Genomic DNA, 25,705 nt, shown 5'->3' with positions numbered 1-25,705 from the left:
CCGATTACACCACCATCCAACCAATCGGAATGGTTGGCGTCTTTTATTGAATGACATACCATTCCATGAGCTGATCACACACCCCATAAAAACCCGCACCCTCACCCTGTCTTTATAAACTTTTCCCTGAAAGCCTTCAGGGAGTTCGGGTCTTTTAAGCACCAGCTGCCCTGGACTCCTAGCTTGGCACCTGCAATAAAGCTATTCTTTTCTACTTCACCCAAAACTCTGTCTCTGAGATTCAGTTTGGTGTCGGTGCACAGAGGCCAGGTTTCGGCATCAGACCTGGCCTGTTCCTCGCCATCACATGTTACTGCCTTCCTGACGCCGGAGCTGGCTGGGAAAAGCCTGGGGGAACGTCACTTGGGGATGCTGTAGAAGGAGTCTCCATTTATGCCACACGTATTTGGGGAGCACCTGCTCTGTGTGTGCCGGGTTCTGTGCTTACCTCTAGGGACACGACCGTAAATGGGGTAGAGTCTCTGTCCTCGAGGGGAGGCACTCACGTGCATGACAAGCTGCACTGAGATGGGGTCTATGGGGGCTGCTTGATCACGGTCAAGGATCTCAAACTCAAATGTCTACACTCGCCAGGCGGAAAACAGAAGTGTCCTAGGCACAGGATGTAGGGAATGCGGGTCTGTGGCCGACTCCAGCGAGCATGCCCTCCTACGAGCTGAGCTGTCACCACTCAGCTCCTGCAAATTGTCAACGGGAGGAAATGCCTGTTCAGTGTTACCCTATCCTCTGATTTTTAAAAAACAGACCCTGGAAATTCAGTTTATGTGGATTTCCCACTTTAAAAAATATGGGGGCCAAGCGAAGCTCTTGAGACCCTTGTATCCTGTGGGCTGCCAGTGCATGACATCTGGCTGGATTCAAAGCCTCTTCCAAGTTCTAGGGAAAGCCTCAGACCACTGTGATTCTTCTGCTGTGACCTTTCCCAAGTGCTTAATATGCGAAATGTGAAGGGTTTGTAGCATGGATACGATTCAGTTCAGTTCATGGTGCCAAAAATGGAATATGGTTAAAATAAACAGTAATATCTAAGCATATCACATAAACAAATTCATGGGGAATGTGTCATATGTGATTCTCTTTATTTAGATTTTTTAAGGTTACTTTTTAAATAGATTCATATGTATTCAGAAAGTACAAAAAGTTAATACACTGAAAAGTCTCCCTCCTACTGATATCCCATAGCCTCCCAATTCCAGAGACAATCAATGTTATGCATATTCTTCCAGAGATACAAGTAAATTGTATATATATGTTTTCTGCTCTTTGTACACAAATGATAGACTCTATACTTTTCTATGTTTTACTTTTTTTTCATTAATAATACCTGCAGGAGAATTTCCTTATCAGTGTATATCAAGCTGCCTCATTCTTCTTGATGACTAGGGAGTATTTTATTGAACAACATACCATAATTTATCTAACTGGTCTCCCAATCGATGGGCATTGAAAGTTCCCAATCTTTCATTACATAAAAAATTGCTTGAATGAATAACCCTGTACATACACCATTTTGCACATGTAAATTCCTAGACGCGTGGAATTGCTAGGTAAAAAGATAAGCACATTTGTAATTTTGATACTATTGTTATATTGCCCATCATAGAGGTTTTAAATCTGACTCCTACTCGCGATGTAGGATACTGCCTATTTCCCCACATCCTTTCCCAACATTGTACAGCTGACCCTTGAACAGCACGAGTTTGAACTGCACGGGTCCGCTTATGTGGTCCACTTTCAATAAATATATTGGAAAATTTTTTGGTATTTTGTGATGATTTGAAAAAGCTCTCAGATGAACCATGTAACCTAGAAATATTGAAAAAATTAAGACAAAGTTAAGCATGTCATGAATGCATAAAGTATATGTAGACATTAGTCTATCCTTACATAGGCATAAGGTGAGTGATATTTAATATAAAATTAAAGTGTTCATTTTCTGTGTTATAATTTTGGTTTCAAAGAATTACATTATCGTACAATACGCCTTTCTCGCTCGTATTGGAGAAACTCTGTATCAGCCTATCATCGCAGGTAAGTGGTGTTTAAAAAAATGTAACAATGTTTCCAATACTGTATTATGAATATGACTGTAATACTGTATGACATAAACATTTTATATCAATTCATTCATTAGTGCATAGGCTAGGCTGCCATGAAGCAATTGTATTATCAATTACACTGGGTGACCATAAAGCAATCATATTGCTGCTTCTTCATTTTCAATGCTTGAGTCACTATATCTGTTAATAAATATGGACTTCTTTTTTACATTATCTTTTCATTTTTGATGTCTAGTGTTAGTAATACGTATAACATCTACAGTGTTTTGTATCATATAAGACAATGTTAATGCAGGTACTGACAATTTGTCTATAAACAGGTGATATAAGCTTACAGTATTGATAAATACAGTCTAGTACTGTAAATGTATTTTCTCTTCCTTTTGATTTTCTTCATAATATTTTCTTCTCTCTAGCTCACTTTATTGTAAGAATACAGTATGTAATACATATAACATACAAAATACGTGTTGATCACCTACTTATGTTATCCATAAGCTTCTGGTCAACAGCACGTTATTAGCAGTTAAGGCTTGGGGGAGTTGAAAGTTTCATGTGGATTTTGACTGCACAGGGTGTTGGCACCCCTCACCCCTGCATTGTTCAAGGGTCACCTGTAGGCCGCCAAGCAGTCTGATATTTAACAATCTCAGTGGCTATTACTGCGGTGTTACTTTGCGCTTCTCTTATTATGAAAGAGATTTGGCATAGGTTAATATATGTTGGAACTGTTTTTTTTCTTTCTGTCACTAAATTGTCTGTTCAAGTCCTTTGCCCATTTTTTCTGTTGAGGGGCTGCTCTTACGGATTTGTTAGACCTCTTTATATATTCGGAAAATTAGCCCTTTATGAAGGAGTGAATATTTTCTCTAAGTTTGCTATTTTTTGAAGTTTATGGTAGTTCTTCAACATAGAATTTTAAATTTTTATGAAGGCAAACTTTTTTTAATGGGTCCTGGATATTTGTGGTCAAATTTTAAAGACCTTCCTCACTATGAAAGGCTAAAGGTATCTCCCGTAGTGTCTTCATTCTTTTAGTGTTTCCTTTTTGGTGCATTCTGGTCTTTGATTTCATTTGAATTGATCTCACTGGATATGGTGTGAGGTATAGATCCAACCTCATCTTTCTTTACAACTGGCTCCAGAGTTTTCCCAAAGCGTGTATCGAATAGTTCGTTTAGGAATCCCAGCTCCCTACCTCTGCATGTTTTCAGCTTCCTCGATGGTCTCAGGCAAAGTCTTCCCTTTGGTCTCTGGGAGCAATAGCACCAGTCCTCCAGCAACCAGGCCAACGACAGCTGAAAACCAACAGACGCAAATCACATTCAGAACTGAACCATGCTGGCTCTATAATTAAAGCTCTCCTTATTTCTTTAAAAAAAGTGTGTGTTTTTTTGTGCTGATTTCCTATACTTAACAGATTCCTTTGCTATCTCTGACTGCCCTATTCCCCATCATAAATATTTTGCCCATTCCAAACTCTGCTGGATTACAATTCCTTATAGGGAAATGAAATACTTAACATTTTGAGTCAAGGTTATTCTAGGCTAGAGGAAATTGCCATGATATTAAGATACTTTGGAGTCAGAAAATAACTCTGAAAAAGAACCAACGCTAAGAAAAGAAAGAATATAGCTCTGCCAATATAAAGCACTCGGTAATGAAAATGAGTCAGAAACCTGGGTCATTACTAGCAAATAAAAGTAATGAATCCCGCATTATTTCATAACAGCATTAAATAGTATAGCCAGGCCTTTTATTGGATTTTTATTTATTTATTTTTGCTTTTTATTTTTTTTAATTGAAGTATAGTTGATGTACAATGTTGTGTTAGTTTCAGGTGTACAGCAAAGTGATTCATATATATATATATAGTCTTTTTCAGGTAGCTAGGCCTTTCTGTTCTGATTCAGGTATTGGATATATTTTTCTTATTCCTTTTTCCTTTGTCTCCAGCTGTAATTTTTTGCAGATGTTGGTATTTTTGTTTCTCTAAATTCCCATTAAGATTTTAGGATTTACGGTTACATCTTTATATGTTTTTCCATCATTGAATGCAGGAAGTAGGATGTGGGTTCTTCACTAGCTGGGGGGTTTCAAAAAATGCCTGTTGGACTCCACTTTTTGCACGCTTAAAACTGGCAGAAATATGGGCCTCCAGTGTGTAGTGGTTCAGGGCACCAGCTGTAGCTCTGAGCACCTGGGTCTAGTACTGACACCCTGGGTACTGGTCTCAGAGCCCTGAGAAGTTCTTTGATCTCCCTGATACTCCAGACTCCCCGACAGAAAGTGGGGTGGTATCTCCACCACAAAGGCTTGTTTAGAGGCTGAAATGAATTCATATTTGTTAAGTGCTTAGAAGAGTGCCTGGCACATGGCATGAACTAAATAGTTAACCTCTCAAGATCTCCCCAAACCTCGAGAGATTCACTTGGTTGTAACTCATACAAACAAGAGACATGTTCAGCTGGCTTCGATTCTCTGAAGTAAGTGAACTGTGAAGAATATATTAGATAATCAAATTGTCATCCATTTAGTACTTTATATTTGCAAAGATAGGCCTAATTAACTAGGATATCACTTATCAATTTTTGCAGTGCTCTTTCAACCAGGATTTTCCAATGTGTTTATTTGTTGGTTTTCAGGCTTCTAGATGACCATTTCTGGCTATTTCAAGAGCACAATTGGCACACCATTATTGTGTGAAAAGAGAAAGAAAATGTGTAAAACTGTTAGTTTTGCTTCCTGCTAGCTATTAAAGGTTGGTGAGAGAAGGAAACTACCAGCAAAATAAAATTGAGGATTGTCTTTGAGTTTACTTCAATGTTGAAATGCAGTTAAAATCCTTTATCTTTAGACGGAAAGGCAAGGTCCGAGGGAGGGTCTGGGTATGGGGGGATCCTCTGGGTCTGGACTTAGCAATTTTTTGGTTAAATGGTACTAAGAGAAACAAAATAGATACTAACGAAGTATCTATTTTCTACCCAGAAATGTCCCGCTGACCCATGCATCACTCACTGCCCACCTAAGGGACTGGGCAAGATTGGGATGGAAGGAAGGATCCAGAGCGTGTGAGAGGGCTTCCCCAAGATGGAAAGGGGGCTCTGGGGTCAGGTCCCTTGGCCAGAGCTGGGGGAGGAAAGAATCTGGGGCATGTGCCTCCCAGCAGGACCAGCCACGCTGGTCATCTCAGGATAAAGAGCTCGTGTTCTATCAACCTGGGCCATCCTGTTATTAAGTTGGAACGCGGAGACATTCACAGGGTCTCTTTCAAGGGTGAGTTCTAGCAAAGGTTTGGAGCTTTTCCTGGCAGATCTATGGCAGTAGAAAATTTCCCCTTCACAAATCCCTTGAGAAGAAGGGAATGAGCAGAGACACTTGTGTGTGACAACGCATGACACTAAGAGGAGAAACGTCCGCTATCCCCCTGCTGTGCACCCAAGCTGGGCTTTCCCTTCCTCCCCCCAGATTAAGTCTTGTATGCCCATGGGGAAAAGTGTCACATTTCTGTCAAATTAAAAGAAAGACTCAGGGACTTCCCTGGTGGCGCAGTGGTTAAGAATCCGCCTGCCAATGCAGGGGACACGGGTTCGAGCCCTGGTCCGGGAAGATCCCACATGCCGCGGAGCAACTAAGCCTGTGCGCCACAACTACTGAGCCCACGTGCCACAACTACTGAAGCCCGCACACCTAGAGCCCGTGCTCCGCAACGAGAGAAGCCACCGCAATGAGAAGCCCACGCACCGCAACGAAGAGTAGCCCCCGCTCGCCGCAACTAGAGAAAGACTGCCTGCAGCAACGAAGACTCAACGCAGCCAAAATTAAGTAAATAAATAAATAAAGACTCAGAATGCGTCTGAAAGAAGATTGAAATGTGTCCACCAAGACCTTGGGGCTAACACTGACAAGGTGAGCGTTAACGTGTATGGCTCTGGAGCTGTGTCTGCGTGGATGCACTGAAGGAGAGGACCTGTCCCTCCGTCTACCGCTGTGGGGAAAGACGATGGGAATGCCCAAGATTCCCAGCCCCTTTCACGGTCTGCAGACCCGCGTTCAGCATGTGCTGATAACTAGGTTTGTCCCTCCCCTTCTCTCCTGTGGGCTGGTCAGGGAGAGGCAGGCTCAGTGTCTGTACATCCTTCAGGGTCAGAGGGAAGAGCTGTGCCCATGCTCCTTAAATCTAATTGCCGAGGAATCTGAGGACCGGGGTGCCGAGCACGCACACAGGTGTTCCTGTTATTCTAACTCATTTTCTTGGTCTTTGTTTCCCCTGGGTTTTGAAATTGCCCTTTGCAAAATTTTAACTGCCTTTTTTGAAATAACGAAGTAAAAGCATTTGTATTTTTCTACATCTGGGCATAGAGGAGGCAGAAAGAGTGAGCTCTTGGACAAAGGGGTGGAAATCAGTGAGGAGAGAAGGGTCTCCTTCAGGGGAAACTCCACCTCACTCTCCCTTGACTTTGCACCTCTATGGGCATAAGTCCTCGCGGGCTCCCAGACTTGAGTGCTGGCAGCTGCTACTACTATTAGTAATACTAGTATTACTACACTACTGGTAGTACCAATGACTAGTCATACTTAGTAGTTACTTGCAAACATAGCACTTGTTTCGAGGTAGAAACATGGAGGCCTCTTAAAAATAGGTTTTCATTCAAAGACATCTGGGAGGATTTCTTACCGAAAACCACCAGGGGAAGCTCATGCCAGATGCTGGTGAGCCGGTAGACCAGGAACGGCGTGATGATGCCCCCGATGTCACACATGGAAGAGCAGACGAGGACCCCAAGGTTCCTGAAACACAGGACACGGATGCATCCTTTGACTTATCAGAGGACAGTGGTTATCTCCCACCCCCACCCCCAGATAAATACTTCCCCAAATCATTAAAATGTGTGTGTGAACTGAAAGTGTACATGTTATTGTCAATGCACATAAATGATACATGGTACATAATTCCATTCATATTCTGTTGTACTTGTTTTTTTGTTTGTTTTTTTTTTGCAGTACGCGGGCCCCTCACTGTTGTGGCATCTCCCGGCTCCGGTCGCGCAGGCTCAGCGGCCATGGCTCACGGGCGCAGCCGCTCCGCGGCATGTGGGATCTTCCCGGACCGGGGCAGGAACCCGTGTCCCCTGCATCGGCAGGCGGACTCTCAACCGCTGCGCCACCAGGGAAGCCCATGTTGTATTTGTTTTATATGAACTTTCTTGAAGATTTTTAATTAGTGTTGGGGACACTTTTCATGTTTTACTTTCATCACTGTCTCCCCTGCTCTATTCTATGGTCCTGCTTGGGCTACTCTCCCTCCTGTTGACGTTTGGTCATCCGTCTCTGGCGATTCAATAGCTTCTGTTCTCATCACATGGTTTCTGGGTTTGACCCTATCCTGTAAGTGTGAGGTGTGGCCCGCATACTGCCTTGAAATGGCGTCAACCTCTCCTACCCTGCATTTTGAAAGGTAAGCTGCCTCCCTAGAGATGATCATACTAAGTAAGTCAGAAAGAGGAAGATAAATACCATATGACATCACTTATACGTGGAATCTAAACTACGACACAAATCAACTTATCTACAAAACAGAAAAAGACTCGCAGACATAGAGAACAGACTTGTAGTTGCCAAGGGGGAGGGGGTGGCAGGAGAGGGCTGGATTGGGAGTTTGGGATTAGCAGATGCAAGCTAGTATATATAGGATGGAGAAACAACAAGGTCCTACTGTATAGCACAGGGACACAGGGAACTAGATTCAATATCCTATGATAAACCATAAAGGAAAAGAATATGAAAAAGAATGTGTGTATGTATGTGTATATATCTATATCTATATCTATCTATATATATATATAAAATGACTGAATCACTTTGTTGTACAGCAGAAGTTAACATAACATTGTAAATCAACTGTACTTCAATAAAATAAATTGAAGAAAAAAGTACGGTGTCCTCTGCCGGCACCTGGGGTCGTTCTCACCAGTAAACAAATGTCCCAGCTGCTTTCTTCATGCTGAAGGAAATGGGCTCACCTGATGCATGTGGGGTACAGTTCCGCATTGACCAGGCAGACCATTTCATAGGCCATTGTAATCCCCATTCTACCCAAGCATACGACGGTAACTCTTAGCCAGCGTAGATCTGAAGGGGAAAGCACACCGCTGACACATGCTGCGCTCACTCCCTGGTCTCCCAACAGTGCCCCAGGGGCATTTGCAAGGAGAAAGTGCACCCTCCAGAATGAGACAAGAATGCACAATCGGTCCTTCTATAGACTCAGGACAATTCAGCAAAAGTCCCCATGTCTGTTTGTTTTAGCCTCAGACACAATTCTGATGCTCTCTTCACTTTAGATCCCAGTCATTAATGACAACACAATTATACCAGCTTCCAAAGTTGCACCAACTTTAGTCTATAGAAGTCACCCAAAAGAAATAGCATACACCCCCCCAAAATAACATTTTTCTCTCTGTGGTCTTCTAACCCCTGCTCTGGGCCAGCTCGATGGCCTGTGGCATGGGTCCTCCTAGCCTCTCTTGTTATATTACATCAAAGAACCACTGGGTGTTATTATATTACATCAGGCAACCACTGGGTGCCACTGTTCTTAAAGGCAGAGTTGCCATGTGGCTTCACTCAGGAAGGTCCCAGGTATTTTGTTCATTCTTTCCAAATTGACTTGGATGTTAAATGACAGGGTCTTTCTCTCAAAGGGCTGTAATACCGCCTCTTCTCAGGGCCTTGGAAGACAAGACCCCAGCTTGGCCTGACACTTACCCTCAGGGATAAAAACCGAGGCCAAACAGGCTGCTCCTGCCACCATATTTGATGCCGCCCATGGATGACGGCGACCCACGCGGTCAATCGTGACAAGGATGATAAGGGCGGCCGGGAATTCGACCAGGGCAGAGTAGAGGAAGTCCAGGTAGATGTTGCTCCCGGCGAGGCCCATGTACATGATGAGGCCCTGGTAGAGGACAGAGCTCGTGAACCTGAGCAAAAAGGAGAGCTCAGGTCAAGCCGGGCGCCAGGAGCAGGTCCCTGAAAGGTTGATCGTAGGTCACCTATTTTTGTCCTCTTATTATTGCTTTTCCCTCTCTTCCATTGTTTTAACACCATCTGACCCACTGCGGGGGCTGGCTGTGACCCCAGAACCAGGAAAGGGGGAGAATTAGGCTAACATTCCTTGACCACATTGAAAGGCAAGAAGAAATGTCTTACTAGAGTTATTTAGTAAACTGTATCAAGCTCTTAGTGGTTGTTAATTATTTTTTTCTCTTTGTGGCCTTCTAATGCAGTAGAAATCGCAGGGATTGACTACTTAATCCAAATATTAGGAACCCAGGAGACCAAATGGGTACCAAATTCCCAAATGGGTACAGGCCCACTTTGGATGATATATCTTCTGACGTGATACAGCAACATTTTGATCTAGTTTTGTTGGCTAAAAATGTTCGTTGTCTGTAACGGAAATTATGAGGATGATTAGCAAGAATCACAATTACTCAGAAAAAGAAAGGATAACGAAGCCAAATTTCCCTGATGCGTTTTACATGCAGTACTGTGAAGGTTGCTAGATTAATTCCTGATGAGCTTAGCTTTTGTCAGTGACCGTGATGCTTCCTTTAGCTGATGTGAGTCGTCCCAGCGATGCCGCCTGGTGAAGGGAAGCCTGCTGCAGCAAAGGAGGCTGTTGCAGGGCCCGCGGCACAGGGCTCTGGGGCAGCCTGCACACGGTGAGGACCGTCAGGCTTGCTGTTGGATTGTGGAGCCAGTGGATTATTCCTGTGGTTTATTCGTTGTTTTTTTTTTAATTTTTGAACTTTGTTTTATTTTTTTATACAGCAGGTTCTTATGAGTTATCCATTTTATACATATTAGTGTATATATGTCAATCCCAATCTCCCAATTCATCCCACCACCACCCCTCCCTGCCACTTTCCCCCCTTGATATCCATACATTTGTTCTCTACATCTGTGTCTCTATTTCTGCCCTGCAAACCGGTTCATCTGTTCCTGTGGTTTATTCTTGTTTGGGAAGTTTACTTATTTATTTTCTCCAGGTAGAAAAGAAAAATAAAAGGTCTTGTACAATCAGGAGAGATGTACACTCATCATCAATTAATCTATACCACAAGGACCTACTGTATAGCACAGGGAACTGTACTCAATATTTTGTAATAACCTATAAGGGAAGAGAATCTGAAGAAGAATATATACATGTACATATATACACATATATATATCTGAATTGCTGTGCTGTACACCTGAAACTAACACGATATTGTAAATCAATTATACTTCAATTGAAAAAAATTAATCTATACCAATAGTTCTCAGTTTGGCTATATATTAGAATCACCTGGAGGATTTTGAAAGTATTGGTTCCTGGGCCCTTCCCTCAACCAATTAAATCCATATCCTTGTCAGGGAAGGGTCTGGCCTTGGCATTTTACTATCTCCCAGGTGATTCTTAAGGGAAAGCCAAGGTTGAGAATGTAGTGATCTGTGCGTTGGGACTGTAAGCCGATTTCAACATCTGCCTGAGAAAAATGATTTCAGGAAAACCACCTATACATGAGACTACTTGCAAACCACTGTTGATGCTAACTAGACCCAGGCTATGTTTTTTTTTTTTTTGCGGTACGCGGGCCTCTCACTGCTGTGGCCTCTCCCGTTGCGGAGCACAGGCTCCGGACGCGCAGGCTCAGCGGCCACGGCTCACGGGCCCAGCCGCTCCGCGGCATGTGGGATCTTCCCGGACCGGGGCACGAACCCGCGTCCCCTGCATCCGCAGGCGGACTCTCAACCACTGCGCCACCAGGGAAGCCCCCAGGCTATCTTTTGAAGGTACTCTTGGTCCCTCCCTTTATGTGGATGATTCAGATTAAAAGAATTTGGAGGGATTTTAAAGTGAAAAGTAATCTTTACCAGTTGTACATCAAGATCAAAGTGTGTTTCCTTATCTGAGGGGTTCTGACCAAGTCGAGAAACGAAGGATTCAACTTCTCGCCAACTTCCTCATCAGATCCGAGGCTCTAAGAATAGAAGAAATAGGAACAGCTTTGTATATTTCATGATGGCGTCCCAGGGTCATCCAGGGAACATAATGCCTTACACTTGCTGAGTGCTTTTAACGTGCCCAGGACTAGCTAAGCCCTCCACGCACATTAGCTTGTTTAATCATTACAACTACCCTACAAGTTAGGTCTACGTTTTTCACCCCATTTCACAGAAGAGGAAGCTGGGCTACAGAGAAGTGAGGTAACTCAGGCACGTATATAAAGGGATACTGCTGGCAAAGCGGGTGGAGTAACATCAAGGCCCAGCCCAGTGGCCCTGAGGGCTGAGGGCATTGACACGCCCTCTCTGCACACCTGGACTGGTGTGTGGCCCAAAGGTCAGGAGAGTGATCTGGGACCCTGGCACTCAGTCCAGCAATGGAATCACCAGGAGCTCGTTAGAATGAAAGATCTCAGGCCCCAGCCCAGACAGATGGAACCTGAATCTGCATGTTCACAAGGTCCCCAGGTGATCCCGTGCACAGAATTGAGAAGCCCTACTCTAGGTGACACAGTAGGTGGTGGAGGGGACATTTCATCTCCAGGGTTCAGGAAGCAGAACCTTGTGAGACCCACTCCCCTCTGTCTCCTTCCTGGAGCAACACGTGATGTTGTGTGAAAGACCCAGGAAGAAGGGGAAGAAGTCTCCAGGAGACCAGCAGTGACCAGACTTACCACCCTCACGTGAACTCTGACCTTGAGCGAGACAGTGACCCACATGTGCCTTATTCCCTGGCCAGTTTCTGAGAGGATCTGAAATCCAAGAATCAGTGCTATGCCTGTCATTCTTGGGAAAAAATACATATTCCAAACACCCAGAAACCAGAGAGGAAATGAAGAAAAAAGAGCTCTGAGCCCCCAAATCGTCACTCTAAATGCCACGTCAATCTCAAATTCTTACAGGTCACTCATCTTAGAGCCTCATCAGAAATGACTTACTCTTATTTCAGTATAAATTCCTAATAAGCTTGATATTCTCTTTTCCAAGCCTTGTCAGATGGAAAGGTTTAAATTAAATGTGATGAGGTCCACTAAAGGCGAAACACTAAATGCAGAGAAAATGAACACTTCAGTCATTTGTTCTATTCAGGAAGGCAGGGGTTGCTTAAAATATTTTGGGATAACTTCTATCCAACATTTTAAAAATTCTAAGAAATTATTTGTTTTTGAAGAATCTTCCCTCTGGAGAAAACCTCCCTCCCTGAGGATGTTGATGGACACACAGGCAAACAAGACTTCGAGTACCGGGGCCTAAGGGGCAACATGGTCGAGAGATGAACAAGATAGAAGCGCCTCATTTGACTTTTAAAAGGCTTTTGGCTTCCTTTAGTTTTGTTTTCCATCTGTTTAAAATATTCTACCAGGGAACCACAAATCTTAGTACAACAGAAATGTCCTGTTGCACAAGGTGGGTGGGCCGCTTCCGCCACTCCCCATTGAGACAATGCACGGTTTTCCCAAATCTTCCTTTTCACTGTTCCCTGATTTGATACTTCAGCTGCTGGCTCACCTGAAGAGAGGTAGGCAGAGATTTTCCATTTTTCTTTGCGATGTGCTTAATGATTTTCATGGCTTTAGCGTCTTTGTTCTGGGAGATCAACCACCTAGGAGACTCAGGTACGCACCTAGGGCACAGAAAAAGTGTCATCAATGCTGTTAAGTGGAGGGAAAATCTTACTGAACACCCACCCCCAGGGGTCATAGCAGATCTCTGTGAGGGATCTTACACAGTGAGGTTTGGTTGGATCTACAAAGGAAATAAAACTGTGCAGGGGCTACACAGCCAAGGGAACCATCCACAAAATGAAAAAGCAGCCTACTGAATGGGAGAGAATATTTGCAAACCATGTATCTGATAGAGGGTTAATATCCAAAATATATAAAGAACTCATGCAATCCAATAGCAGAAAACCAAGCAATTCAATTTAAAAATGGGCAGAGTATCTGAATAGACATTTTTCCAAAGAAGACATACAGATGGCCAACAAACACATGAAGATGCTCAACATCACTAATCATCAGGGAAAAGCAAATCAAAACTACAAGATATCACCTCACACCTGTCCAAATGGCTGTTATCAAAAAGACAAGAAATAAGTGTTGGCAAGGATGTAGAGAAAAGGGAATCCTTGTGCACTATTGGTGGGAATGTAAATGGGTGTGGCCACTACGGAGAACAGTATGGAGGTTCCCTAAAAAAATTAGAACTACTGTATGATCCAGAAATCCCACTTCTGAATATTTATCTGAAGAAAACAAAACACCCCAAATACCTATTTTCTACTCTTCTGTGGAGCTTGTAGAATTGTAAGAAAATTAAATTTGACTCTATTGAGTGAAAGTGTCAAGAAGTGCTTCAGAAAGAGTCAGAACGTGGATAATAGGTGGGCCTTCTGTGTCATGCTAAAGCACTAGGTCTTTATTCTGAAGGGAATCAAACTACTGAAAGACGTTTAAGCAGGAGAGTAACGGGGTGGGCCTGGAGTTTTACAATGCGGTGTGAAACATGGATTAGAGGATGGGAAAGCTGATGCCAAAGAGACCAGTTATGAGTCTACCCAGAAATCCAGGCAAGACATAATGGATTCCTAATGAGAACAGGGGAAAAGAGGGATGGTTTCAGAGACATAAAGGGGGTAGAAAGGATATAGGGATGAAACTAAGGATCACTCTCAGAGTTTTAACGGCTTTTGGAGGAGAAATAGGCTTCCTGGGAAGGGTTGAGATGTTTAATTCTTAGACAAGACAGCTATGGGAAGAACAGGTAGATATGTCCAGGAGCTAAATAGGTGGGTTTTTTCATAGGAGAGAGATGTGGTTGATAATCTAGCATCCCTCTTGCTTTATCTCAGGTAAGCTTGCATTAGGAGTTTCTGATAGTTTCTTCTGTTTTTACTGTGTTCCATGTTTCCCTTGGGCAGGGGTGACAAACATATTTCACTTGCCCTGGTAACTCTGATTGATTGGTATGGTCTCTCTGGGGTTCCATGTTGGCCTTATCTGGGATAAAGACTGCTGTGATTGATTGGGGATGTCTGCTTTGGGCATGGTATTGGAAGTGGTGACAGAAGTGCCATACTTCCCCTTCTCTATCCTGAAGTTTCTTCTGAGGAGGGGCAGAATCAGAACAATAGTATTGTCAGTCTCTTTAAAGGGTATCATGGCTACTGGAAGCTACTTTAAACACCACAAAAATAAAGTGAAAAATGTGAGATCCAAGTCATAAAACTCTTAAGTTCAAAGTGAAAGAACATCTGATTTCCAGAGGGGAAGACAGATTAAAGCTTATGATTTTTATCCCTGAAACACGGACCTGGGTTTCCTGTGAAACAGAAGAGTGAAGGATATCTTAGATTCGAAGGATGGCGTGCATTGGGGAAGACAGTCTTTTTAGCTAAATAAAATATTTCAGTCTATCTCCTCTTGCTTCCACAGGGACTTACCAGTAATAGAGCAAGAAGCAGAAGTTGGGCAGAGTCACTGTGAACTGCAGCCACCTCCAGTGCGGAAGTACGTATGCCACCCCAGCAAGCACCAGGAGCCCAACCGTGAAGGCCACTTGGTAAAGAATCCCCACTGTTCTCCGGTAGCTCAGCCCAACAAATTCTGTAACTGCAGAGAGAACCCAAAGGGTCAACGCAAGTCAGTACAACAGGGAGTTGGCTGTCTAACTATGGGGAAACTAGAATGCCAACACAAAAAGTAGTCCAAGTTCTAGAATTTTCTATACAGCTCTCTGAAAACTTTTAAATGTTCTTTGGGACCTATTTTATTATAATTACTGCTGTTGTGTTAATTAATGTAAAATCTTATAATCCCATATTACATGGGGTAAACATTGACTTTAGAGCAGAGATGATTTTCACGTAAATGAATAGCTCAATATAACTTGCCCTCTTACATGAGTTAAACATTTTCTTGGCAATCCTGTTAATGTGTTTAAATGGCTTGGAAACCTGGTGGTGGGGTTCCAAGCTGACTGGAGTCAGCTAGTACTGGCTTGCAAGAACTGATTTTTAAATTTTCAGGAATTTTGCAAGCTGGTTTTTAACCCATTGGTATCTTAAAAGCAGTCATGGTGGGAGTATTTACAACTTAGAAATTGGAAAACACTATGAATCAGGCTTTTTATTTTCCAGGAGCTGGTGTATGAGCATAACACGGCACGTGGTATAGTAATCAGCCTTATCCGATCCCATGACTACAGCATGGCAGGAGTATGAAGTCTGGGATACATGGATTTACGAAATAGTCATTTTTATATTATAGACATTCTAGAATTGAGATTCTAGATATTCCATGAACCACAGAGTTTTGCTTTAAATGTTTGGTAATCATGTGAAAGACTTCAACTATTTGTAAACCAAATAGAAGTGCACTCGAAAATTATTTCTATAAATCACTGTGAATTATCCAAAAGCATTTAAAAAATGACAGACAAAATTATGTACATGCTTAATAAATAGAAATGTCTGTCTTTCAAAGTGGCTGGGGTCATGGATGAGGTCTTGGGGTAGCAGGTAGAAAGAGGGTGAATGACAGGTGCACCTTAAGGACATCCAGAGGGACTGGAGAAGAAATTAATGGGAGGATGAAACTTAAATTCAAATTTCTCCATGTCACGTGTATGAGAAACCAAATTTCTCTTCGAATAACTGCGTACATTAACTCCTTTGTTGCCCAGACATAGATCAGGTGACGACCATGACAGGCACCTGAGAGTGTTAGGCATCATCTCCTCTTCATCTCATAGAATCCCCCAAATTAACTTTACTGGGTCAAATTTTAAGCACACATATTCTAGTTCTCCTGTGCAAAATGAAAGGTTGATTAATATTCTTTTAATTTCAGTGTCCATTTCCCTTGGTGTGGTTGCTATTTGAATGTAGCAGAAGGGCAAGCAACGATGGAGTGAATTCCCAAGATCTAATTATGGTGGTAATTCTCCTTAATATTAATTTACAGATGCTCTGCTGTTATAATTCAAATATTCTCTTATAATCCATGGAACTTAAGCATAACCCTGGCTCCTAATGAGTAGGATGTAAATGATATTCCTGGTCCTACAAATGGCTCGCTGAGGAACCGGGATTGACCACAGTACTTCTATCCTTGGTTTCCTTGCATATACATTGAGGATAACTGTGGTTTGCTGGAATGGATGTACTCAAATTAATAAAGCCCCTTATAAATCTAATATATTCTCATCAATGAATTTTCTCTCTGTAAAGCCTGGTGGGCTAGATTTCCTCTCTATGGTACACCCCAGGGCACAGAAAACAAAAATTCCTGAAGAGTTATATAAGAGTTTGGATGGCATGATGTTTACTCTCATTCCTGCTTCATTGTTTTCTTTCTAGGAGGAATGCAGAATGAGTTTACTGAAAAGATTTCAGAAATTCTTTTGATACAGAAAAAAAATCTTTCAACATTGTCTTGAAGCTGAGTCCATTTTCCTGGGCAGCTACCCACACGTGACTGACTATGTTTTGCCAGCAGTGTCCCCCACAGCTAGAATCACAAGCGTTCTTACTCAGGATGTACCCTATTAACCAGCCTGCCTTGCTGACCAGTCCTTGGATCAAGCGAAAAATTAGCATCCATGTATAGTTTGGGGAAATAGCCATGAGAACTCCAGATGAAGCATTTATGAGGATTGTAATCAAGAGGCAGAGCTTACGACCAAACCTGCAAGGAGAAAACAAAGAGAGGGAATGGAATTAGATTAGATTCATGAGGGTTGTAGAAAATTCACGGAAGTTATGGAACTCTAAACTAAAGTGGAGGTTATCTCTGAATGATGGACATTCAGGAGGTACAGACTGATACCCACCAAGAGAATCCCTGGCTTCAGGTCAGTTCCATCAGGACTTTGCACCAGGGCACTATGTATAAACTTGAAGCCCAGTGAGGTCCATTCACCCCGGACTGGAGCACCTCTCAGCCCCCCCACTGTGGAGGGTACATGGGGAGGGGGTGATTCTTCAGGCCACCTAGCGCTGAATGCCCCAAGGGCCCGTCTAGGGCTTCTGTCTTCACATGAGCTGGGCCTTTGCACCAACAGTCTCAACTAGCTGCCCACTGAGGAGCTTTTGCTTTAGAAAAAACAAAATTCCGTGTTCAATGTATTTCCCCATCCATTTTCAACACTGCCTTTGGACTTCATGGTATTTGTGTGTCTCCATGGCAACGGTCTTTTGTGTGGCGCTGTCATCATCTCACCTATTGCCATCCCATAGGCCTTTGCCATGGAGTACCTTAGCAGGATTGCTCCCGCACATTTTATTTGAGACTTGGGTCCCATCGGTTTAGGGACCTGGAGAGTGTGTCAGTGCACAGAGTAGACGGAAACGTGGGAACCTGGGTTTAACCTTGGCCTTACCGCTGACTGGGATGTCGGGCGAGTTATGCGGCCTTTCTGTTTCTTCATCTGGAGAAGAGCTATCTGACTCAGCCTGACCAGGGGATTAAGTGCTGTATTACACCTAAAGAGCTTCGCACCCAGCCCTCCTCCCTCCCTCCCTCCCTCCCTCCCTTTGCAAAGCTGCCTCTCAGAAAGCTGACTTGAAGTTCAGTCTCTTTTTTCCACATTTCATCATGTCCTCTTGGTTTTGTTCTAAAAGACGCCCTAACTAGCTGTTAGTGGATATTTTAAAAATTCTTCATGCAAAGCGATGTTTTCTTTAATTTTTGTTTGTTTATCCACTTCAAACTGCAGGTCAGTAGTGCTGCCACGTCATTAGCAGTGCACGTTTGATGCGGCTGGACATTTGTTAATTGCCGCTCTTCCTTTAGGCAATTTGTGCTCTAGTGACCATTTCAATACTAACTGACCACTTGAAAAGAATCCCCAACATTGTTAACAATTACTTGGGATTATTAATGCTCTAAATCTGAAATTTAAAGATCAAGCAGTCTCATTAGTAATTAATGGAAACTGCTAAACTTCTTAAAACCCTGTTTTGACCACATCATTGTAAAATTCTCAGTCAGTGGTTCCCCACTGTAAACATGTACCCCCTGGACTTTTATCCACAGCCTTCCAAAGTCATGCAGCACAATGTTTTAGCCTTTCTTCCTGAACCTCTCCCTTTACCCTCAAAGAATTTATAAGTATGTGCTGAAGTGATAATTCTTCAACTTCCAAAGTTGACTCAGTCAAATCCCAAAGCACCATAATCATGTTCCAGTATATGGACAAAATCCCATGGTGGATGAGAGGGAACATTCACCATCTGAAACTCAGTGCGTGGAAGCCTTCAGAGAATCAAATCTACCAACGCAGAGCAGCTTCACTAGGGGACATGTTCACATAAAGACACAATGCTATTAAAACAATAAGGCAGGGACTTCCCTGGTGGCACAGTGGTTAAGAATTCGCTTGCCAATGCAGGGGACACGGGTTCGAACCCTGGTCCGGGAATATCCCACATGTGAGGAGCAACTAAGCCCGTGCATCACAACTACTGAGCCTGTGCTCTAGAGCCTGCAAGCCACAACTACTGAGCCCGTGTGCCACAACTACTGAAGCCCGCACACCTAGAGTCCGTGCTCCGCAACGAGAGAAGCCACCGCAATGAGAAGCCCGCGCACCACAACGAAGAGGAGCCCCTGCTCGCCGCAACTAGAGAAAGCCTGTGCACAGCAACAAAGACCCAACACAGCCAAAAATAAATAAATAAATTAATTTAATTAAATTAAATAAAAAACACACTGAGGCAGGGCTGGAAGAAATTCTGGAGATTTGGGAGAGTGGTTCGAGAACCTTCACCCCCTTCCTACCCTCCCACAACAGAACCACTTAAGTGGTTAAATGAAAGACGAAGAGCAAATAAAAGAGAATGGGGTGAGCTCCAGGACTGCTGGCTTCAGAAGTCCTTTAGCTACCTGCTACTGAGACTGAGGTCTGGGGCTAACAGCATCACCGTCGAGTGGTTAGAAATGCAGACTCTCAGGCCCACTCCAGACCCACTGGATCAGAATCATAATTCTAACAAAACCCCCAGGTGGTTACTATGGACGTTACCATTTGGGAAGCACTGCTTTCATTTCACTGAGCCTCCGTTTCCTCATCGGCAAACGGGATAATCAACTCTCCTTTCAAAGGCTGTTATGATCCTAAGTGAAATGTAACACACAGGGATGCCCAGTAAAATGACTGGCGCATAGTAAGTAGGGGAGAGCTAGTTTTGAAAGATTCCACAGAGTTGAGTAAGTTTGACTGCGACCCGCCGGGACTTTGATTCTGCCTTGATCTTGTTCCGCTGTGAAATCTGGGCAGTGCAGTGCTGGCTCCTGCGAGCTGATGGATAGACTTTCAGAAAATTTGTGAGCTGACTGTTAAACACAGCCATTATTAAAAATGACAGTACACACTTACAATAAAGTAAATTATGTTAAAAGCACGTGTAATAAATATGCAAAACTTATCTCTTCCTAATTATTTTACTGTGTTTGACCATTGTCTATGCTCAGGGAGTTTTTTACGTCTATCTGTTGTAGTTGTATGGTGGAAATACCATAGAATGGTGCATCTTTCTAGCCAACTCTGTGTTCAGTGACCTCACTTCGGTAGCTTGAAATGGACCACCGTGGGAGCCTTGACAACATGGAGATCAACAAACCCTGCAAACTGAGGCTTTTTCCTTCAGAGAGTCAGTTGTTAAACATTTACAAGCCTGACACTAAATTACTGACCATTAGAGTAAAAAAACCTTGAATTGGTGAGAGATTACTTTTTTGGTGTCAGGTGATTCTGAAAATCATTCTTTAGGAGGTTTGAATGATGAAACAAATTAGACATCTTACAAAAGGTTTACCTTCAAAATCTCTAGCATATATCCCCCGTCTCTCCCTCCTTCTACTTGCAAAGATGACCTTCTGAAAGTTGACTTGGTGTAAGGCTCGGTATTCTTATTATAACCTGCTCATAATGTGCTCCTGGCTTTCTTCTAAAAGACACCTTCATCAGCTGTTAGGTCATATTGTTACAGGAGAGAACCAGGTCTGACTACATGTTGGATCTGTTTCTTCTACTTTAACCTTTGCTTTCTGCTGTTTTTGTCCACTAAAAGGATCCTGTCTCTACATAATGGCCTGCCTCAGGGAAACTGCCCCTCTGCCTGAATGTTAAACCAAAGTGCCTTTGTTCAGGGAAACATCCGGACCCTGTCCACCTGCCGATGGCTGCAAGGAAGAAGAAATGAACCCATCCCCTCCCCGAGGCTGGCCATTCCAGGGGACATTTGCAAAACTTCTGGTGTTTTTACTTTACTTCCCCATCTCCTCCCCCTCTCTGTTCTATAAGAGAAACTGGCATCCAAACCCCGATAAGATGGTTATTCTGGGGACCCCAGCCCGCCATCTTCTCGGTCTGCTGGCTTTCCGAATGGAGTCGTGTTCCTTGTCTCAACGCTTCGTGTCCGATTTATTGGCCTGTCAAGCGGCAAGCAGAGTGAGCTTGGGCTCAGTAACAATATGTTTTAAATTCCTCCTAGCTGACAATCTGTTTTATTCAGTGTTGGTTTAATCTGTAGCAGCAGATGGGTTTCCATGAGATTCTTGTTCCATTCTATAAAACCTGACAATTATTCAGTAATAGGCATTAAATGTGCAATAGAGAGCGTCCTTTTTGGAGCCGTAGGGCGGTTGTCTTATTACGCACCCTTACCTGCATACACAAACCGAAGAGAAGCGGGCGGCAACCAACCAGACTTCAGACAGTTTAAGAAAAAGAAATAGAGGGATGTACACAGCTTTGGGGGGAAGAATAATGAGTAGTCAGCTTTACACGGGAGATTTCAACAATAGGAACAAAATAATGAGGTCATCTAAGAAGATGGATAATTGACCGGGGATTTTAAGTCAGGAAGAGGATGATAACCGGTCTCCTACTCTGAGCGGGATGGGAATAATCAACTCATTCATTTAACCAGCTGTGAAACTCAGTCCCCTGTTCGCTCACTTCTGTGCTGGCGAGTTGAGTGTTAGAATCTGCTCCTTACGTTGGAAGAGCCAGTGGAGAGGGAACCGGGCGCCAGGGGTCCAGACCGCCACACGCGGGGGGCGGGGCGGACTCCCGACCACCCTCGTCAGGCCACCTCTCAAGACTTCAGGGGTCATTTCCAAACCACCGTCCTTATTGCCAGTTCTGTGGCAATAAAAGTAAAAGCGAACGGCCTTCCTCTGCACCTCACAAGCCTCTTTGCCACACAGCGTCCCAGGAGGAGCCTTTGAAGGGAGGCTGAGTAGACAGTTACAGAAGTGATGTGATGCACGGGGCCGCCTCGTGACCCAGCGCCTTCACTGTCACCTTCCCTCCCTCCTGCTGCCACAGGGGGCCCCGGCTGTGACAGTTCAGACGCCCCTGAGGGTGTGATTGAGTCAGCCATCCTTATTAATCTTTAACACACTTGCAAGTTTTAATCCAGACTGTAGTATCATCATAGAAAATGTTCTGTCTGTATCTCATATTAAGCTCACGGCCTTTGGTTTACCTGTATCAAAGATATAGCTGGGGAAGGAACAAGCATAACATGTATTTACTTTACCACTTATTTCAGAATTAAATACATATAGTTATAGCGTATAATAAATTATAAAAGATTGTATATTTATTATAGAGTTATATGGCACTATCTCACTAGGTGACTAATGGTTAAAGAGGAGGATACTGTCCAAAATGTTGCACACGGTGCCTGAAACATGGGAAATTCTCAATAAACAGCCAATATTAGGAATATTAAATAATTAGCACTGATGGCCAAATTACCTAAGGTGCTTATCAAGTATAAAGCCAACTTTTCTGTTCCTTTCCCTTTGGGGGACTCCTAACAATGTCTAATTGATCATCAACAGAGTAAAGATGCACCTTATGAGGAACTTCCAGCACAGTGAACCTGGGATTACAAAATAGTGGATAACTAAAAGACATAGGAACAGGTCGATCAGTATGAGTCACTGAAAACTAGCTCCCGGAGACACGGACCCATGTACGAGGACCACCTGCTGTACATTCCATGTGGAGGGGTCTCTCCTAATCTCTCTCCAGGGACGTGACAGTATGGAAGTGGATATTTACCTCTGCCAGTGTGGAGACCCTGTTTCCCTTTCACCAAATTATATCTTAGGTTCCATACATATAATTACATCTGGCCCCAGGGCCCCAGTTCAGGAATCCTGCAACGCCACAGGCTCAGGTATGAACAGAAGGGAGAGTCTACCTGGTTCCAGCACAGGAGAGGCAAGTGGAGGACGGGACAGAGCTCAGAGGCCCTGAAGATGCATGACCAGGTGGATGGCATGAGGCCAAAGAAAGAATTGGGATTACAAAAGGGATGAAATCCTCTATCACTCTCCCTTCTAACTCTAAGCTTCTGGATAGCCCACAAGGAAACACTGCTGCCCAGTGTTGAAACATCCCTCTGCGATCCAAGAGAATTAGAAAATAAAGACATTGGTCATGCTTATCAAAGCTGTAAAGGAAATCTAAGACCGTCACGACAATTCAGGAAAGTGTGGCCTGTGTGCTCTGGGAATGGAGGGTATTCAAGCAGGGGCAGGTGAACCCAAGCGTTCTCCTTGGACTTCTTACATGCCACCACTTTTGTGCTGTACCTACCTGTCTGCTATGTAGCCGATACCCACAGAACCGATAAAAAATCCTACATTCACAGCCGACTGAAACAGGTCCAGCATCCAGGAGTTGGTACACACTAGGTTAAACTGCGAGGGGCCAGGGGTGTCCCGGGTTGGGAGGGAAAGAAAACAAAATTCTGTTAGACACAGCTCAACCCAGGGAACTCAGGAGGTATTCCTTGCATGGCACTGATGTGACTGGATGACAATAAACCAACTCTTTTCTTGCTTGTGTTAATTTTCTTTACACAACCCCGAAGATTTGTCCTGCAGTCTGTTTAGCATTCCATCTGGCAGTATGTCATCAGGCTGAACTCTGTTTTGGCTAAATGAGCTGAAATTGGGTAATTACTTATGCACAAACCATTTCTTTCTGTAATTTTATTAAATAGGTGTGTGGACACATACAAGCATTGCCCTAAGGGAGCCAGGCTGTTCAGTGTCTCTTTAAATTAGCATCTTGCTAATGGCTGTTACCTTTGTCCTCACTTGGAACAGGAGGTGATGCTGGGGAGCCACAGGTGCTGGCCTGGAGGTCGGGAGAAAACCCCTTTCTAGGGCTAAGGACGAACTCTCTCACTTTGTGGCCTTGGGCAAAATTTTTCTCTGCTCTGGGCCTCAGTCTCCCCTCTCTGTATGAACAATGAGATGAACCACGCTGCAAAAGCCTCTTAAAAGTTGATGGTACTTGACCAACAGAATGTGCTGGAAGTTATACTTTGCTATTTTCTGGGTCCAGGCCTTAAGAAGCAGGTGGCTTCCTGTGATGGTTAATTTCATGGGTCAACTTGACTGAATCACAGGATGCCCAGATACTTGGTTAAACATTATTTCTACTTTTTAATGATTTTGTTTAATAAAAAATCACAGGCATGCTAAGCCAATGGAGGCTGGAAAAAAAGAATCAGTGTAGAAGAAAAAAAAAATTTTATGGTGTTAAATCTTCACTCCTCCACATTTCATGTAACTATCAGACCGTTTTAGATCCTTCAAATGGCTCTTCTACCTGAACGCCTGTACAGAATATCTTCACGTCATCCAAGCGGTCCTTTTAAGTTAAGCCAGGCACCTGGCTCTCTTTGTATTTGCAGAATAATTTTATCCCCCCATTTTGCTTTGTCTCCAATAAAAGCAAGTCTTACTACTATACATAAAATAGACAACTAATAAGGACTTACTGTATAGCACAGGGAACGCTACTCAATACTCTGTAATAATGGCCTATATGGGAAAAGAATGAATGTAAAAAAGAGTGGATATATGTATATGTATAACTGATTCACTTTGCTGTACACCTGAAACTCACACAACATTGTAGATCAACTATATTCCAAGAAAACATTTTAAAACAGCAAGTCTCCATTTTTTCTTTCTATCTATTGAAAAGAGGCCTCATGATTAGATGTTAATGCCAAGTGTAGTTTTTAATAAAATAATAGTCCCATAGCATAAGCTCCAACCCCAGATGGTTTGATACGGATACTTCGAGCAAATTGAAGAGAAAACAATTAGCTATCGAGAGAAAAGTACACTGTATCACAATAAGGCACCCGTTCAGGTGAGTTCCATGAGGTGTCGGGTGTCCATCTGTACCATGGCAGAGTGGAGGGGAAGTCAGGGCCTCCAGAAAAAGAGGAGGCTTGAGAATGTTCCCTTTCCTGGCATAATTCCCAGGAATTCTGATGTTTTTGCTTGCTTCTTACCGCTGAGACTTGCATACACTACAATCATTATTGTCAGAATGTGAAGCTTAAACTCACCTGCTCAAACTCCAGACAGATAAGAGGCTGTATGTTTCCTTGAAAACTAGGATTTTATTTTATTTAATTAATTAATTTGTTTGTTTGTTTATTTTTTATAAGATACTTTGAGTCCAAAGAGCACACCTGGCCCTCCCTGGGTTCATCCTTAAGAAAAACTGCACTCTCTGCTTTCTCCATCCCTTCTAAGTCCCACGATCGCCTACCTCGGTCACGATGGAGGAGCCGGGCGTGTCGTACACCCAGCCGTGCCGACAGGGGCCCAGAGGCAGGAGGCTGCTGTTGGCGGCCAGGCCGGCCAGCGGGTCCACGCAGCCGAGGGCACTCTGGTTCCAGTCCACCTCATAGCGGCGGCACTGGCGGGGGAAGGCCTGGCCCTCGGGCCCGGGGCCCGGCACCGTGTAGTTGAGCTCCTCGGCCAGGCTCCAGCCGCATCGACGGCTCAGCTCGGGCACCCCGGGGCTCCGGCAGCGGTGGTCCGGGGTGAAGGCCAGGAAGACGATGCCCACGTAGATGGGGGTGAAGGCGGCAGAGAGCAGAGCGAGGAAGAGAAATGTCTGTTTCTGGAAAAAGTTGAATTCCCCTATGTGTTCTAGGATGTCGTCCATCGTCGGCATTATTCTGGGGAGAGAAGTCCCAGTGCTGTCTCCTGCGCTGCTCAGACGCCACTGAGCAAGGTTGGGCCCAGCTCAGCACAACCCCGACCAAAAGTCAAAGGGTGAGTTTATTTTAGAAAGCGACCAGCCTTTGGTCCAGACCTTAACTGGTCAGACCAACTCCCAGCCATGCACTTCCCCTTCCACTCCGAAATTCCCCGAGCAAGTCACAGGGCAAGATGCTGTATTTATTGTAGCATCCCTCCAGTGAGTGGGTCCCTACCTCATGCTGGCGTCACAAACAACCCTTCCTCTGTACCACACGGGGAGAAATCCGAGCACTTTCACATATCACAGCCCTGTTGATCTTCTGTAGTAAACTGAGCGTCCAGGAAATGAATATATTCATATCTCACTCACACAGCCAACCTTTTAGCTAAGGTGTTGCGGGGAAACGCACACAATGTTGGCCTCGCTTGCTGAGTACGATGCGAATCGTGGTCTCCCGGTCAGAGCTCTTGTCTGGATTCAAGATGGTTTGCAAATTCTATCGTTGTGCTTTTTCTACAAACAGCGGC

At 43.8% G+C, this 25,705-nt stretch overlaps 1 protein-coding gene across 1 annotated transcript in view; it reads right to left on the bottom strand.

Moving 5' to 3' along the window:
- SLC22A2 (solute carrier family 22 member 2) overlaps positions 1–25,170 on the bottom strand; it is a 31,061-nt gene extending 5,891 nt beyond the window's left edge. Inside the window, exons 1-10 of the mRNA XM_060167650.1 lie at positions 24,738–25,170; positions 22,755–22,858; positions 16,668–16,822; positions 14,578–14,746; positions 12,645–12,759; positions 11,004–11,110; positions 8,850–9,064; positions 8,105–8,213; positions 6,760–6,872; positions 3,280–3,379 (exon numbers count right to left, since the gene is read on the bottom strand). Of these exons, the coding sequence (XP_060023633.1) occupies positions 3,280–3,379; positions 6,760–6,872; positions 8,105–8,213; positions 8,850–9,064; positions 11,004–11,110; positions 12,645–12,759; positions 14,578–14,746; positions 16,668–16,822; positions 22,755–22,858; positions 24,738–25,148 (1,598 nt within the window). The 5' untranslated portion in view covers positions 25,149–25,170. The remainder of the gene's footprint in view (positions 1–3,279; positions 3,380–6,759; positions 6,873–8,104; positions 8,214–8,849; positions 9,065–11,003; positions 11,111–12,644; positions 12,760–14,577; positions 14,747–16,667; positions 16,823–22,754; positions 22,859–24,737) is intronic.
- Positions 25,171–25,705: the final 535 nt, after the last annotated feature.

This window comes from Lagenorhynchus albirostris, chromosome 12 (genome assembly GCF_949774975.1).
Source record: "Lagenorhynchus albirostris chromosome 12, mLagAlb1.1, whole genome shotgun sequence".
NCBI lineage: Eukaryota > Metazoa > Chordata > Mammalia > Artiodactyla > Delphinidae > Lagenorhynchus > Lagenorhynchus albirostris.
The sequence above is the reverse complement of the archived record's forward strand: the minus strand, read 5'-3'. Positions and strand labels throughout refer to the sequence as shown.